Source organism: Abramis brama (genome assembly GCF_963993115.1).
Source record: "Abramis brama genome assembly, chromosome: 6".
Lineage (NCBI taxonomy): Eukaryota > Metazoa > Chordata > Actinopteri > Cypriniformes > Leuciscidae > Abramis > Abramis brama.
In genome coordinates, this window is record NC_139968.1 from 18,605,089 (window position 1) to 18,621,672 (window position 16,584).

The 16,584-nt window shown below is 35.9% G+C and overlaps 1 protein-coding gene across 9 annotated transcripts in view; it reads left to right on the forward strand.

The window, feature by feature from the left end:
- Window positions 1–16,147, forward strand: part of ptprc (protein tyrosine phosphatase receptor type C) — a 42,213-nt gene extending 26,066 nt beyond the window's left edge. For 6 of the 9 annotated variants that reach the window (XM_084116350.1, XM_084116352.1, XM_084116351.1 and 3 more), the window contains 28 exons: window positions 3,709–3,810; window positions 3,904–3,927; window positions 4,032–4,271; window positions 4,398–4,577; window positions 4,874–4,975; window positions 5,106–5,246; window positions 6,016–6,138; window positions 6,388–6,561; window positions 7,140–7,366; window positions 7,469–7,529; window positions 7,705–7,807; window positions 7,908–7,939; window positions 8,033–8,133; window positions 8,220–8,310; window positions 8,409–8,476; window positions 8,566–8,602; window positions 8,846–8,943; window positions 9,278–9,403; window positions 9,488–9,645; window positions 9,738–9,873; window positions 12,815–12,961; window positions 13,062–13,152; window positions 13,296–13,426; window positions 13,700–13,834; window positions 14,124–14,246; window positions 14,351–14,514; window positions 14,595–14,730; window positions 15,214–16,147. In XM_084116350.1, coding sequence (XP_083972476.1) covers window positions 3,709–3,810; window positions 3,904–3,927; window positions 4,032–4,271; window positions 4,398–4,577; window positions 4,874–4,975; window positions 5,106–5,246; window positions 6,016–6,138; window positions 6,388–6,561; window positions 7,140–7,366; window positions 7,469–7,529; window positions 7,705–7,807; window positions 7,908–7,939; window positions 8,033–8,133; window positions 8,220–8,310; window positions 8,409–8,476; window positions 8,566–8,602; window positions 8,846–8,943; window positions 9,278–9,403; window positions 9,488–9,645; window positions 9,738–9,873; window positions 12,815–12,961; window positions 13,062–13,152; window positions 13,296–13,426; window positions 13,700–13,834; window positions 14,124–14,246; window positions 14,351–14,514; window positions 14,595–14,730; window positions 15,214–15,582 — 3,620 coding nt within the window. In that variant the 3' untranslated portion in view covers window positions 15,583–16,147. The remainder of the gene's footprint in view (window positions 1–3,708; window positions 3,811–3,903; window positions 3,928–4,031; window positions 4,272–4,397; window positions 4,578–4,873; window positions 4,976–5,105; window positions 5,247–6,015; window positions 6,139–6,387; window positions 6,562–7,139; window positions 7,367–7,468; window positions 7,530–7,704; window positions 7,808–7,907; window positions 7,940–8,032; window positions 8,134–8,219; window positions 8,311–8,408; window positions 8,477–8,565; window positions 8,603–8,845; window positions 8,944–9,277; window positions 9,404–9,487; window positions 9,646–9,737; window positions 9,874–12,814; window positions 12,962–13,061; window positions 13,153–13,295; window positions 13,427–13,699; window positions 13,835–14,123; window positions 14,247–14,350; window positions 14,515–14,594; window positions 14,731–15,213) is intronic. The other 3 variants (XM_084116356.1, XM_084116357.1, XM_084116358.1) reach the window with 1 other exon arrangement.
- Window positions 16,148–16,584: the final 437 nt, after the last annotated feature.

Genomic DNA, 16,584 nt, shown 5'->3' on the forward strand with positions numbered 1-16,584 from the left:
TTATCAGGGGTGCCATCAATTTTGACCACCACTGTATGTTGGGTCACCGCATGATGTCCACCTTCCTTATATTCCATACTAGACTGTAAAAGTATTTAAATGATAAACATTTGATGTAATATCCATTATCAATAATTTAGAGGCTACTGTTAAAGATGAAAAACAGAAAAGCACATCAATCTCACCCTCACTCACCTCCACACATCAACAAAACACCAGTTCCACTGCAGGTAACACTGTATTTAACATTACATTTATATTTTATTATATAACATTTAGATTTTCTTATTTTCTATATTTCTTTTTTCACCAATTTATCAGTTTTTCTTCAGGTTATTATGCTTAAATATTATGCCATATTGTTGAGTTGAGTTTGTGCATTTTGTAGTAAAAAAAAAATATATATATATAAAAGAATCTGGTACTAGATTGGGTCGCCACTAATGTCCAACGTCCATATATTCCATACTGGAGTATTTATAAGATAAACATTTTATTGAATCTGTTTTTCTTCAGTCTATATCATGTAAATCAGTTAGCATATTGTTGAACTTATGCAGAGTATGTTGGGTCACCACATGATGTGCAACATTCTTGCATCTCATACAGGACTGTGTAAAAGTATTTATATGATAAATATTTGATCTAATAACCATTATCAATCATTTAGAGGCTACTGTTAAAGATGAAAAACAGAAAAGCACATCAATCTCACCCTCACTCACCTCCACACATCAACAAAACACCAGTTCCACTGCAGGTAACACTGTATTTAATATTACATTTATATTTTCTTATATAACATTTAGATTTTCTTATTTTCTATATTTCTTTTTTCACCAATTTATCAGTTTTTCTTCAGGTTATTATGCTTAAATATTATGCCATATTGTTGAGTTGAGTTTGTGCATTTTGTAGTAAAAAAAAAAAAATATATATATATATATATATATATATATATATATATATATATATATATATATATATATATATATAATAATCTGGTACTAGATTGGGTCGCCACTAATGTCCAACGTCCATATATTCCATACTGGAGTATTTATAAGATAAACATTTTATTGAATCTGTTTTTCTTCAGTCTATATCATGTAAATCAGTTAGCATATTGTTGAACTTATGCAGAGTATGTTGGGTCACCACATGATGTGCAACATTCTTGCATCTCATACAGGACTGTGTAAAAGTATTTAAATGATAAATATTTGATCTAATAACCATTATCAATCATTTAGAGGCTACTGTTAAAGATGAAAAACAGAAAAGCACATCAATCTCACCCTCACTCACCTCCACGCAACAACAAAACACCAGTTCCACTGCAGGTAACACTGTATTTAACGTTACAATTCATGTTTTTTTAGTATTATTTTTTCTTCACAAAGTGAATCAGTTTTTCTCCAGCTTATTTTGCTTAAATATATTGCCAAGTTCATGCATTTCACATTTTGATTTAAAGGGACTGTGTGTAGGAATTTCTCCCATCTAGTGGTGAAATTGTATTTTGCATTCAAACGAATAATGCTCTCCAGCGCCTCACTTTTTCAAATGCGCGTTGCATCTACGGTAGCCGTTATGTACTAAAAAGCTATGACAGGATGTCTTATAATAGCACTTCCAGTTTTTCTTCGGGTGAACAGGTTTGTTATTTAAAACAAACTGAAACTTGAAACGACGAAAAAAAGAATGCTACAGTATGAATTACTGACTGTGAAAAACATTAACTATGGTAATTAGTAGTAATGCCATCTTTACTCGTTATATTTTTTGAAGTACGTGCATTGTTAGATATCATCATCATCATCATCAGAGCCTTCTCTAACGTTACTTTACTCAATAGCTGCTATTCATCAAAGAGCCTGTTTAACTTTTAACTATAAATGTTCTACTGTCTATATAATAAAGTACACAACCAAGCAATGAAAAAAAAGCTTGTAATTAAGACCGTAACATTGACTTACCTGTCGAGAAGAAAGCAGGCAACTTCAGCGTCTCTTTTGAAAGCTTTCTCCTGCATTGGCTGTCCCGACATTAACTCTTGTTTTTGTAATCTCCAGTGACGTTTCCTTTTACGGTCGATTTTGGACTTTTTCGACGACGAGGACTCATCCTGTGACTCAGCATATGTATGAATGAACGGTGTATAAATAACCGTGCAGTGCAGCCTTTTAAACTTGCCGCGGCAGTGACAAGCGCCTCTCACTGCTCTGCTCCTCCGCTTCTGCTGGCTTCAGTCACGTGACGCTGGTTCTGAACGAAAACGCGCTGTGGAAACGCGTTGGCCTAGTACTTTTTGTCCCTCTCTGCTATTATAGTTTTTCAAGATGGCGGAACTACATGGAAGCCTCCGTGGACTTACCCGTCCCATATATATAAAGATAATAAATTCTTTGTTTACGAGGATTAGTCTGATCATTGGCATAAGTATTTGTACACCATTGAGGGCATATTTATTAATAAAAATATTGATTTTAGATAATAAAATACCTAAAAAGCTACACATAGTCCCTTTAAAGACATTTAAAAATAAAAGAATCGGGTACTATGTTGGGTCACCGCATGATGTCCACCTTCCTTATATTCCATACTAGACTGTAAAAGTATTTAAATGATAAACATTTGATGTAATATCCATTATCAATAATTTAGAGGCTACTGTTAAAGATGAAAAACAGAAAAGCACATCAATCTCACCCTCACTCACCTCCACGCAACAACAAAACACCAGTTCCACTGCAGGTAACACTGTATTTAACATTACATTTATATTTTCTTTTTTCACCAATTTATCAGTTTTTCTTCAGGTTATTATGCTTAAATATTATGCCATATTGTTGAGTTGAGTTTGTGCATTTTGTAGTAATAAAAAATAAATAAAAAATTATATAAAAGAATCTGGTACTAGATTGGGTCGCCACTAATGTCCAACGTCCATATATTCCATACTGGAGTATTTATAAGATAAACATTTCATTGAATCTGTTTTTCTTCAGTCTATATCATGTAAATCAGTTAGCATATTGTTGAACTTATGCAGAGTATGTTGGGTCACCACATGATGTGCAACATTCTTGCATCTCATACAGGACTGTGTAAAAGTATTTATATGATAAATATTTGATCTAATAACCATTATCAATCATTTAGAGGCTACTGTTAAAGATGAAAAACAGAAAAGCACATCAATCTCACCCTCACTCACCTCCACACATCAACAAAACACCAGTTCCACTGCAGGTAACACTGTATTTAACATTACATTTAATTTCTTTTTTCACCAATTTATCAGTTTTTCTTCAGGTTATTATGCTTAAATATAATGCCATATTGTTGAGTTGAGTTTGTGCATTTTGTAGTAATAATAAAAAATAAAAAATAGATTGGGTCGCCACTAATGTCCAACGTCCATATATTCCATACTGGAGTATTTATAAGATAAACATTTTATTGAATCTGTGTCAATGTAATATCCATGTGTTTGAGAAGTACATAAAGTAATACACAAATCATATTACAAAAACAACAAGGTAACAATTCAGAATCAGTGCTTATTCACTATAATTTAGCAATGCTGTATATTAATGCATTTATTTGTGTGAAGCAATAGAGTGAGCTAAATGAGTTTGCAGTACTTCAGTATCCTGGTCAGCGAGTTTTAACTCTTTTATTGTCACTTACCACCTCAACAAGATTCAGGGAACGTGACCTCCTCACCTGCAAACAGCACCATACCTCTCACCTCCACTCAATCCAGCTCAACCTCACCCCCACTCACCAGCCGTACCACCATGGGTAACACCACGCTATCTGTGCGCTCTGTACAAATCATTACTGCTTATTGTGATCAAATTCCATGATTAACTTGTAAATATGTGCTTTTATCAGGTATCACAGAAGACCCAAAGAAATGTGAGTGTTTGTTTATGGCACCTGTTGTATGAAATCAGCTGTGATTGTGTTGTTCAGGACATATAGTTATCAATTTGTGAATGTTCCTACACACTTTCATACAGGTGAATACAGCCTTACGAAGAGTGGAGCTGGAGAAAGATATCACGTGGTGAATATCTTTGGCTCCCCTAACCAAACGTACACAGTCACCTTGATGTATAAGAACAGTACAAGGGAGATCGGAAAAGCATCCAACATTTCTACTGTTGAAATACCGTTTGGATGGTTAAAACCATGCACTAAGTACACTGTCAGTGTAAATGACTGCAAACCCAATGGAGACCTGACTTTTACTTCCAGTGGTAAGTGTTTTACACTGGCAGTTAAAACATACTCAAACAGCAAGCTCAGATGGGACATATTGTACACTGACCTCAAAAAATATATTTTAATGTCTCTGATTCCTTGTAAATTCTTTTTCTTTTTAGTCAATGAAAGTAGAAACCATTCTGCAAAACTTGTGGGTGAAGTGGAAGTGTGTTTTGAGGATGGCAAATGGAATCTGACAAAATGTTTTAATATAACAAATGAAAACTCCTGCAAAAATAAGAACATTTCCTTTGAACTTGACACATGCAGCTACACAATGAACGTCCAGATGCCCCCAGGTGAGAATTTGATCAATTAAACAGAAAATAAACAAACTATAAATTTTGATTTGGATTTCAAGAGTATGTGTTAGAGTACATTTATATACAAATGTATTATTTTTGTTTGTGTATTTGATAATTATGATTACTTAACATTTACATTATGTATTTACATTATAATAACTCTTCCATGGAAAAAAATGCATTATGATATAGATAGAAAGATACAAGTTTGTGGCTACATGATTTACACTAGTGAATGGGGGACAAGATACTTATTTTAATTCACTTAATATGTGGTGTTGTTGTTTTAGTCAAACCTGAAATAACCTTCAATAAAACGATTCCCACTGAGTTTATGTGGAGTAATAAACCTGAAAAATGTCAAGATAGTGGATTGCAGGTTCAGTGCATTGGTAAGTAATGACAGTGTTTTAAAAAAAATAAAAAATGTATGCTGCTAATGAATAATGTATTTAAAAGAAAATCAAATTCACATTGATGCATAAACACTAAAGATTGAGTTTTCTCTTCCTACTTTTTCAGGCAAATCTAAGATTCTTAAGAATTATAGTTTGAAGACCAGTGTGTTTTTGGAACCTTCCAAAATGTACAACTGCACTGGAAAATACAAATATTACAATAGGCCCATTGAAAGCAATCAAATCCTAATTAACATCAGTTGTGGTGAGTTGCTGACTATGGCTCCCCACACCTGCAAATATTTCACAATAATGCTATGACTTACAAAACATACTGTATTTGCTTTATTAATTTTATTTATGTTGCTGTTTCTTCAACTATGGTCCCTGTGGATTTATAAAACAATAGTTTACTAGTTTATTTTATGTGTACACTAACAATTCCAAACAGTGTATAGTTTTCTTAAAGTCAAGATCATTTCCACCACGTCAAATTGTGTGTTTAATAGCATTCTGTGGTGGAAGTGACATTTTAGGCGTTTTAAACATTTTTGGTATAAAATGTCCGACTGTCTTGCAAAGGATAATTTCACAGCTATCATTTTATGCATCCAAAATACACACAATAAAATAATAATTTAATATTATTTTGCATAATTTGGCGAAATTATAGCTTGACTGGAAATGATGCACAATAAAAATATATTCTTTGCAAGAGAGATATTATTATTTTTTTAAATAATATCACATATTAAGCTCTTCTCTGAAACTGTTGTCTAGTTGGTAAACAATGCACAAGTTTATAACAAAATCTATACATTTTCTACCACATTTGAAAATAAATGTTGAAGGCATGAAAAAACAATAGTCAATTTTTTTGGGTGATTTACAAATAAACTTAAAAAAAAAAAAAAAAAATCTGTAAACATCTGGGTCATAAAGTGCCCTTAGTTGAAGAAATATCCAGCTACATATGTCACGGTCTCATGCTTCATGTTTTGCTTTGATCCTGAATTCTGTTTTCTCTTTTACAGATGTTACAAACAAAACTAAAGTACTTTCAGTGACCAGCAAGTCAACTGAGATCAGTTGGGAATTTTCCCTTGGAGAAAATTGCTCTGGCATTAAATTAAAATTTTCAGGCTCTTGTAAAAACGGTAGTTATAAACCTTTTTTTCCCCTATAGTACCAATTCAGTATCACTGAAATTAGATTTTGAAATGATGTTTAACGAAATAGTCACTCACAAATAAAAATCCTATAATTGTTTACTCACACTCATGTTAATCCAAATAAATGAATGCTGCAGTTTTGTTTGTGGAACACTATCCATTTAAATATTCTGAGGACTTCAATGCATTTATCAATCAGTTGACAGTGCACATGTCTTCCTTTTACCTTTTCAGGCCAACGGCCCATTACACGTGATTCATCCAATCTCATAATCTACAAAACTAAAGAATTACATCCATATAATAACTACACATGCAATATTATGGCCAAACCCAGTATCGAAACACCGTACCAAGGTCACTTGGTGACATATAACATCTCTCATCACATAACAACACTTTCAGACAGTAAGTGTAACATTTTTAAATATTTATTTCATAATTTGAACTTCTGGATATTTATATGTAAAGAAACATACAGTTTATATGCAGGTTTATGTCCTACATAATGTAAACTATATTAGAAAGTGTGATGCCAAAAAAGAAGACCAAAACGTCACAAAATATGACAGATTACTGCCTGTTATGTGAGCGACCCCTTTTTTTCCCAATTATTAATATTTTATTTGATTATCCAGTGATAGTCGTCACTAACAGTGCTTTCTTGATATATTTTGCCCTGATTGAAAGAAATGTTATGTGTTGTTTCAGAAAATAGATCATACTATGTATTTTTGCTATTAATGCTTAAATCATATTTACGAATCCAATTATTGTTTATTTTGTGGTTTTATGACTGCTTTGGGTTTTTATCTTATAGTTCAACAGATTATTGGATTTCCTGGAAGTACCAATAACGGGCAATTTTTTAAATCCATAACTGGAGAAATGTCATAGAGAATATAATCTAATCGGAAATAAAGACATCTTATCAAATTATCAATTTCCCATCACATATACACTGTTCTTTTTCTGTATTTTAATAGATCCCATTTTTGAAACGAAAAATCCAAAGCATAACCTTAAGAAAGTTTCTCACAATTCTTTTACTCTGGACTGCACGAACTGGCTAAAAGGCTGGTGGAATGGACCTAAAGGAACATATACAGCTGAAATTAAGAATAACGGCAAATCTGAAGGAAAAATAGAAGACCAAAACAGCTGTTCATTTAATTTTGACAAACTTCACTACCTCACAGAATATACTTTTGAGGTATTTATTTATTTATTATTTGCTGCAGCCTGAATGACATTTACAATGTTTTAATTTGTGTTTCACATTTATTAATTCATTTATTCATTCAATTAAATTCAGATTACAGCCAAAAATGGTAACGATAACACGACCACTGTTACAATTAAAGAATCCACTAGCTGTAAGTACAACCTTTTCTTACTCTTACATATCTATAATATTATTTGCTTTTTTAGATATGTTATCAAATAAAATTTGATAAAAAACATAAAAAGTATTCATTTGTTTACAATAACAAAATGTTATAAATATAGTTATATGGGCAGAATAACTGAAGTGGTGTGTTCCCCTCTCAGATGACGATAAGGCTGTCATCGGATTCTTGACGTTCCTCATCGTTGTGACGTCACTTGCCCTCCTTTTTGTGTTGTACAAAATTTTCCTGCTCAAAAGAAAACGGTCAGTTATCAAATGTATTATTTTTGATTGATATAAAATCATTATAGTATCAACCTTAGCATAAATATGAATCTGTTTCCGATGGAATTTCTCACTACAGGAGTCCTGAAGATGAAGAGATTCTTCTCACACGTATGTTATTAGCTCCTATCAAAGTCAATTCAGTGTATTTTGAAAGTGAATTGATTTGAGAATAACTTTTTGGTTTTCCGTCTGCTCTCATAGAACCCCTGCGTCCAGTTGAGCCCATCTACAGAGACCATTTAATCGAGGCTTACAAGACCAAGATCGCAGATGAGAGTCGTCTGTTTATGGATGAGTTTCAGGTGATTCTTTATATGATAAATCTATAGTATCTGCTACTTCTGTTTAAATATAATGAGAAATGCATTCAGATTCTGCTTCTCCTCAGAGCATTCCCCGAATTTTCTCCAATTACACCATCAAAGAGGCAAAGAAACAGGAAAACCACTCCAAGAACCGCTACGTTGACATTCTGCCATGTAAATATCACTCACATATTCATAAAAACATCTATTACCCACAATTCCTTGAGTAGTTTTCAGTCTGAGAATTTATTGTTTTATGCATGGGTTTGCAGATGACTATAATCGCGTTCCTCTCGTAACTGGAGGTGAACGTGACTACATCAATGCCAGCTTTATCGAGGTGATGTCATATAAACACACATATTTCAAGAATCACTTTCACAATTTCTGAGTTTATAATTTATAAAATTCTTTCTTCTTCCCATACAGGGATATCGAGAGCCAAAGAAATACATTGCAGCCCAAGGTATAAATCCTCTTATTAAAAAAATTGTAAATAGTGATTCTAGATTGTGATTTGCTGAGGCCCATTCAAAGCGGCCTATGAACGCTCACTTTGACCCAACATTCAATATCACTTTTGCTTGGCAAACATAAAATGCAGCGAAATTGTTTAAGCCCACAAATTAGATTATTAAATGTAACAATTGACTGCCATATGAAGTTTAAATAATGGCTACATTTAATTTTTGTTGGACGTATTTTCCAGGACCCAAGGATGAGACTATTGATGATTTCTGGCGAATGGTTTGGGAGCAAAAGTCATCCATTATTGTCATGGTCACCCGTTGTGAGGAAGGAAACAAGGTAAGTGCTTGCGTTTGGTCTAGTGTTTTTTAATTACTATTAAAGTATTTATTAATATTTTTATTTTAATTTTAGTTTAAAAAAATTTTTTTACTTTACGTATTTTACTTTAGTTTTAGTTTAATTTTAGTACTTAAAGTGAATATTTATTTATTTATTCATTCATTCAGTTACCAAGACAACATTTCTAATAATCTAATATTTATATTTTATTTCAGCTTTTGCTTCAGTCTCAGTTTATTTCTGATTGACATTGTTTTTTAGCATCAATCTTCATCATAGAGACCCTGAAAGTGAATTATTTCCACTGACTGCTGCTTGTTTGTCCTCTCAGATCAAATGCGCTCAGTACTGGCCATCTCTGGACAGAGAGACTGAGATTTTCGAAGATTTTGTCGTGAAAATCCGATCTGAGGAACACTGCCCTGATTATATCATTCGCAATCTGGTCCTGGCCAATGTAAGTGTGTGTGGTCTGGTCATTCTTACATGCTTTATTCAGACGGTTTTAAATTTAATAAAGTGTGTGTGTGTGTGTGTACAGAAGCGAGAGAAAGCCCCAGAAAGAGAGGTCACTCATATCCAGTTCATCAGCTGGCCTGACCACGGAGTGCCCCAAGACCCCAGCCTGCTTCTGAAGCTCAGGAGAAGAGTCAACTCCTTCAAGAACTTCTTCAGCGGGCCTATCGTGGTCCACTGCAGGTAAGACGGGACCGTAGACATTACTACCTATTAAAAAGGTATTTGTCTAAAGGGTCAGTTGGAGTTGACGAATGTTGGCGTATCATCTATAGTGCAGGTGTTGGCCGCACAGGAACGTATATTGGCATTGACGCAATGATTGAAAGTCTCGAGGCGGAGGGAAGAGTGGACATCTACGGATATGTAGCGAAACTACGTCGCCAGCGTTGCCTCATGGTTCAAGTGGAGGTGAGTGAGACTGCAGGGGGGGGGAAGTGATATTAAAAACAAAAAGCTCAATTTGGTCATATTAACTTTAAAACTAAATGATAAACCTAACTTGGGCTTAATTTTTAGAGAACATGCAAAAATTGCATTTTGATTTACAGTGATATACAGTATACAGTATCTAAGTTTTATATTTTAAATTCATTAATTTGGGTTAGTTCAACTAAAAATGAAAACAAATGTCATAATTTACTCATCCTCATGTTGTTCCAAACCTGAGTCATTTCTGTTCCTTTATTGACAGTCTGCGCAACTACCACTTTGCCGATTGGTTCTTGCAGAAGTTTAACAGAATGAACCTCATTGGTTCTTGCAGAAGTTTAAATGAGCTACGTAACACGAGAATGAACCTCATGTTCTTGCAGAAGCTCGAACTTGCTGCGTAACACGAGAATGAACCTCACTGGTTCTTGCAGAAGCTCAAATGTGCTGCGTAACACAAGAATGAACCTCATTGGTTCTTGTAGAAGCTCAAACGTGCTGCGTAACACAAGAATGAACCTCATTGGTTCTTGCAGAAGCTCAAACGTGCTGCGTAACACGAGAATGAACCTCATTGGTTCTTGCAGAAGCTCAAACGTGATGCGTAACACGAGAATGAACCTCATTGGTTCTCGCAGAAGCTCAAACGTGCTGCGTAACACGAGAATGAACCTCATTGGTTCTTGCTGAAGCTCAAACGTGCTGCGTAACACGAGAATGAACCTCATTGGTTCTTGCTGAAGCTCAAACGTGCTGCGTAACACGAGAATGAACCTCATTGGTTCTTGCAGAAGCTCAAATGTGCTGCGTAACACGAGAATTAACCTCATTGGTTCTTGCAGAAGCTCAAACGTGATGCGTAACATGAGAATGAACCTCACTGGTTCTTGCTGAAGCTCAAACGTGCTGCGTAACACGAGAATGAACCTCATTGGTTCTTGCAGAAGCTCAAACGTGATGCGTAACACGAGAATGAACCTCATTGGTTCTCGCAGAAGCTCAAACGTGCTGCGTAACACGAGAATGAACCTCATTGGTTCTTGCTGAAGCTCAAACGTGCTGCGTAACACGAGAATGAACCTCATTGGTTCTTGCTGAAGCTCAAACGTGCTGCGTAACACGAGAATGAACCTCATTGGTTCTTGCAGAAGCTCAAATGTGATGCGTAACATGAGAATGAACCTCACTGGTTCTTGCAGAAGCTCAAACGTGCTGCGTAACACGAGAATTAACCTCATTGGTTCTTGCAGAAGCTCAAACGTGATGCGTAACATGAGAATGAACCTCACTGGTTCTTGCAGAAGCTCAAACGTGCTGCGTAACATGAGAATGAACCTCATTGGTTCTTGCAGAAGCTCAAACGTGATGCGTAACACGAGAATGAACCTCATTGGTTCTCGCAGAAGCTCAAACGTGCTGCGTAACACGAGAATGAACCTCATTGGTTCTTGCTGAAGCTCAAACGTGCTGCGTAACACGAGAATGAACCTCATTGGTTCTTGCTGAAGCTCAAACGTGCTGCGTAACACGAGAATGAACCTCATTGGTTCTTGCAGAAGCTCAAATGTGCTGCGTAACACGAGAATGAACCTCATTGGTTCTTGCAGAAGCTCAAACGTGATGCGTAACACGAGAATGAACCTCATTGGTTCTCGCAGAAGCTCAAACGTGCTGCGTAACACGAGAATGAACCTCATTGGTTCTTGCTGAAGCTCAAACGTGCTGCGTAACACGAGAATGAACCTCATTGGTTCTTGCTGAAGCTCAAACGTGCTGCGTAACACGAGAATGAACCTCATTGGTTCTTGCAGAAGCTCAAATGTGCTGCGTAACACGAGAATTAACCTCATTGGTTCTTGCAGAAGCTCAAACGTGATGCGTAACATGAGAATGAACCTCACTGGTTCTTGCTGAAGCTCAAACGTGCTGCGTAACACGAGAATGAACCTCATTGGTTCTTGCAGAAGCTCAAACGTGATGCGTAACACGAGAATTAACCTCATTGGTTCTTGCAGAAGCTCAAACGTGCTGCATAACACGAGAATGAACCTCATTGGTTCTTGCTGAAGCTCAAACGTGCTGCGTAACACGAGAATGAACCTCATTGGTTCTTGCAGAAGCTCAAACGTGATGCGTAACACGAGAATTAACCTCATTGGTTCTTGCAGAAGCTCAAACGTGATGCGTAACATGAGAATGAACCTCACTGGTTCTTGCTGAAGCTCAAACGTGCTGCGTAACACGAGAATGAACCTCATTGGTTCTTGCAGAAGCTCAAACGTGCTGCGTAACACGAGAATGAACCTCATTGGTTCTCACACATCAAGTGAACATGCTTGAGCTTCCGTTTACTATAACTGTGAGTTGATGAATGTTAATATGTGAATAAAAGCCAAAATTCAATCTGTTAATCATACAAAAGTGATCGAGTCTCTTCAGAAAATTTGGACTAAACCACTCAATTCATATGAATTAGTTTTACAATCTCTTTATGAACTTTTTGAAGCATCAAAGCGGTAGATGCGTAGGCTGTCAATGAGGGGACAGAAAGCTCTCAGATTTCATCAAAAAGATCTTCTATAACTATAACCCAAATTTTTGGGTGAACTAACCCTTAAGCATTTCAAATTTTTGCTTTACAAAAAATATTAATTACGCCATAACATACATGTTTGCTTATTTAATTTTCTTTATCTATAAAGAAATCTAAGTCTGGCCAAATGTTTAATAATTGTATTTTTAAACATGATTTATTTTACACTTCAAAAAAAATATGTATTAAACCATACATATCAGTTAAGTCTGGCAAAATTGGATTGTTTTGGTGACAAAACCTGACAAAAAAAAAATCTTTTGTAGCACACTTTGCTTTACATTTGGTTAATTGATATTTAAGTGTGTGTGTTGTTGATTGTTTCAGGCCCAGTACATACTGATCCACACCGCTCTGATAGAACACAACCAGTTTGGAGACACAGAGCTCTCATTGTCTGAATTCCACTCAGAGCTCAGCACCCTCAGAAAGAAAGATGGAAGTGAACCCACTTTGCTTGAAATGGAGTTCCAGGTTTGTCCTCCTATGATTGTCACCTGGTTATGGACACTGAAGTGTTCTGTGTGTGTATTAGATTATTAACGCAGCATGTGTTCTTGTTGTTTTTCTAAAGGGACTCCCCAAATTTAAAAACTGGAGAACATTCAACACAGGAAGCAGCGAGGACAACAAGAAGAAAAACCGCTACTCGTCTGTTATCCCATGTGAGTGATCAACACCAACTTTATTGATGTGCAGATCCTAGTTACAGCATTATACATCACATTTACAGTGCAGATACACCCACATTATTTATTCATTATAAATGAACAACAATCTGAGTAACCAGCAAACATTTCTGTTGCAGATGACTTTAATCGAGTCCTGTTTAGACTGGACATTGATGGCAACCAGACCAGTGACCCTGAGGATGAGGATGAGTATTCATCAGATGAGGAGGAAGAATCTAATGAATACATCAACGCTTCATTCATTAGTGTACAAAACTTGATTCCCTTGACTTTATATTATCTAATATATCATTTTTTGTAATTATAGTAATTAGAATGGAAGATAAAATGTGCTTAACTGTAATGAATTTTTTTTTTTTTTTTTAAATAAAAAGCTTTATTTCATTATTTTATATTTGTGACTTAGTTATATACAATTATGAGAAAAGGAAATGCCAGCCTAATACCTAATAGTTGACATCGAAGGAAGTGATAATAATGTTAAACTTAACCAAATATGCTTGTTATTGCTTTCCAACAGGGCTACTGGTGTCATAAGAGTCTGATCGCTGCACAGGGGCCTTTACCGAACACAACAGAAGAGTTCCTGCTCATGCTGTATCAGCAACAGGCTAAAACACTGGTCATGCTCACCGACTGCCAAGAGGACGGCAAGGTACGACCTCCCACAATACCAGAAAGACAAACACACACACACACACACACACAGAGACAGACAGACAGACAGGCAGATAGATAGATGATAGATAGGATGGATGGATGGATGGATGGATGGATGGATAGATAGATAGATAGATAGATAGATAGATGATAGATAGATAGATAGATAGATAGATAGATAGATAGATAGATAGATAGATAGATAGATAGATAGATAGATAGATAGATAGATAGATAGATAGATATCTGCCCAGTTTTTCAGGCCATATCTGTATTTTTTCCAGGATTTTTGCAGTCAGTACTGGGGGGATGAAAAGAAAGTGTTCGGAGAGATGGAAATTGAGGTGAAAAAGACAGAAAGCTTCCCAACCTACGTCAGACGGCACCTGGAAATACAGTCCTCAAAGGTAACCAAAGTCCTCGTCCTCGGCATGAATATCTGTCGTCATTAACTGCAGACATGTTTTCTGATACGTATGAAGTAACTGATCCATCTTGGATCCTATAACAGAAGAACGAGGTCTTGAAGGTGGATCAGTACCAGTTCCTGAAATGGAGAAGTGAACTTCCAGAGAACGCTCAGGAGTTAATAGAGATGATGAAGAACATCAGAGAGAACGGCAATTATGACAACAGCAGAAAGAACCGGAATATCCCTATAGTGGTGCACTGCAAGTAAGTCCCAATCCCAGAGACTTTTCTTTCCCAGATGGATGGATGAATGCATTTTAAAATTTCCTCTTTTTTTTTCCCAGCAATGGATCGTCGCGCACTGGAATCTTCTGTGCCTTATGGAATCTCATGGACAACGCATTGACAGAAAAGTTGGTGGACGTCTTCCAAGAGATCAAAAACTTGCGCAAGGAGAGGCAGGGAATGGTGGAAACATTCGTAAGTTCTTGCTTCGTAAATAAAAACAATAGAAGAATGACTTTATCTCACAATTGCACCAATTGCAATTTTTCCTCAATGGAATTTTACCGAAGTCCAATTTGTTTCAATTTTAATATTCATCTCACAATTAGGCTACCTTTTTATTTTTACTCTGCAACCGGAATGGACTTCCTTAAAATACAGATATGTTTCAGAAATTACTATAAAAGTTTAGTTTTCACACTGAAAATTGTTATAATGGTGTCTTTCATTACCATATGTAATCTTGTTCTATGTATCACGTTCATATTTTAGCCTGGGCTAATTCAAACTGTATATCTTTGCTAACCGTTGCTAAATGTTAAAAGAGTGCTTTAAAGAGGTTTCAAGTGTAGTTTACAAACGTATATCTCACAAAAGTTCTTCAACGATCAATGAACAGACTGTATCTTTTGCTGCTCGTTCAAAATGCTCAAGTATTTGTCACCTCTCTCTCCACAGGAGCAGTATCAGTTCCTCTACACGGCTATAGAGGGCGCTTTCCCGGTGCAGAACGGCACCGTAAAGACACCAACTGCAAACGACACCGCGCAGATCATCAACGAAACGACGGCGCTCCTCACCGAGCCCAACAGCAAAGATGTTGCTGAGCAGAAGAAGGCGGAGGAGGAGAGCAAAGCCCCGGAGAGCAAAGCCGAGGAGAGCAAAGCCCCGGAAAGCAAAGCCCCGGAGAGCAAAGCCCCGGAGAGCAGTGAACAGCAAGCCTCGGAGAGCAGCACTGCAGCGGCTTCACCAGCAGAGGGAGACAGCGAGAAAACCACAACAACCGAGGGCACCACCAACGGCCCTGCGGCCACTGCAGAGGTTTAGAGGCTCAAACGTTTGCTCTGCATTTGACACCAAGTGTCTCGGAAAGATCATTTTTTAACTAGTGTTGTTATGCTTTTGATTTCTTGTTTTACATTAAAGTTTGACTGTACATTGAGAATTCAGGTCGGATCAGACGGATCCATTACAACTTACGTTTCTGCCTCAAGTTTCGTTGTTTTTATTTTAGAAACTTTCTGTATAATGATGGTGTTTTGTGTGAAATGTGTGCATATCGATAATGTTTATTCACGTGTAAAAGTTTTGCTTTATGAATTGATTTTTAGGCTATCAAATTGCGTTTTTGAATGTAATGTAAAATAAGACCTTACAAACGATATTTTTTATGTTAGTGTTCTAGTATGGAAATTATATCAAAGCACAATCTTATTGCATCTAAATTATGTTCGAGAGCGTTGAAAAAAAAGGCAAAGAATTATGACTTTGCACTACATGGCTGTCATCAAACTATCTTTCATTTCACTGTTTTTTCCCCAATCGCTCAATACTCGTTTCATTTTAAGCAGATGTAACTTAACAAAAACAATAAAAGATAGCTTGAACAATACGACTGTTGTGTTTTAATTCATTATAAGCCAGGTGGGGGGATAACACGAGCAACACCAGTGCTGATGCACCCTCTTTATGGTTTATTTCACCCGTTTCTGTCAAAATTGGCCTAGAAAAATCATAGGCTAATGTAAAACCAGCGTAATATGCCTTAAAACAAACCTTTGTAATACAAACATGAGCCACAAGATGGCGCTTGCCAACAAAGAAGCGACTACAACAGACTTCCATCACGCTTTTTCTAGTATGAATAATGGCTATACATTTTAAATACAAATTACTTTGTGATGATAGACTGGTAAATATGTGAGTTATTGTCACATAATATTTTAATATGATTTGTGAATGCATTTACATGTATGCATTTAATAATATTTTAATATAAATGTGAATGAGAGTATAAAGAAAATAGTTTTACTTGTTTAAAAAAAACCT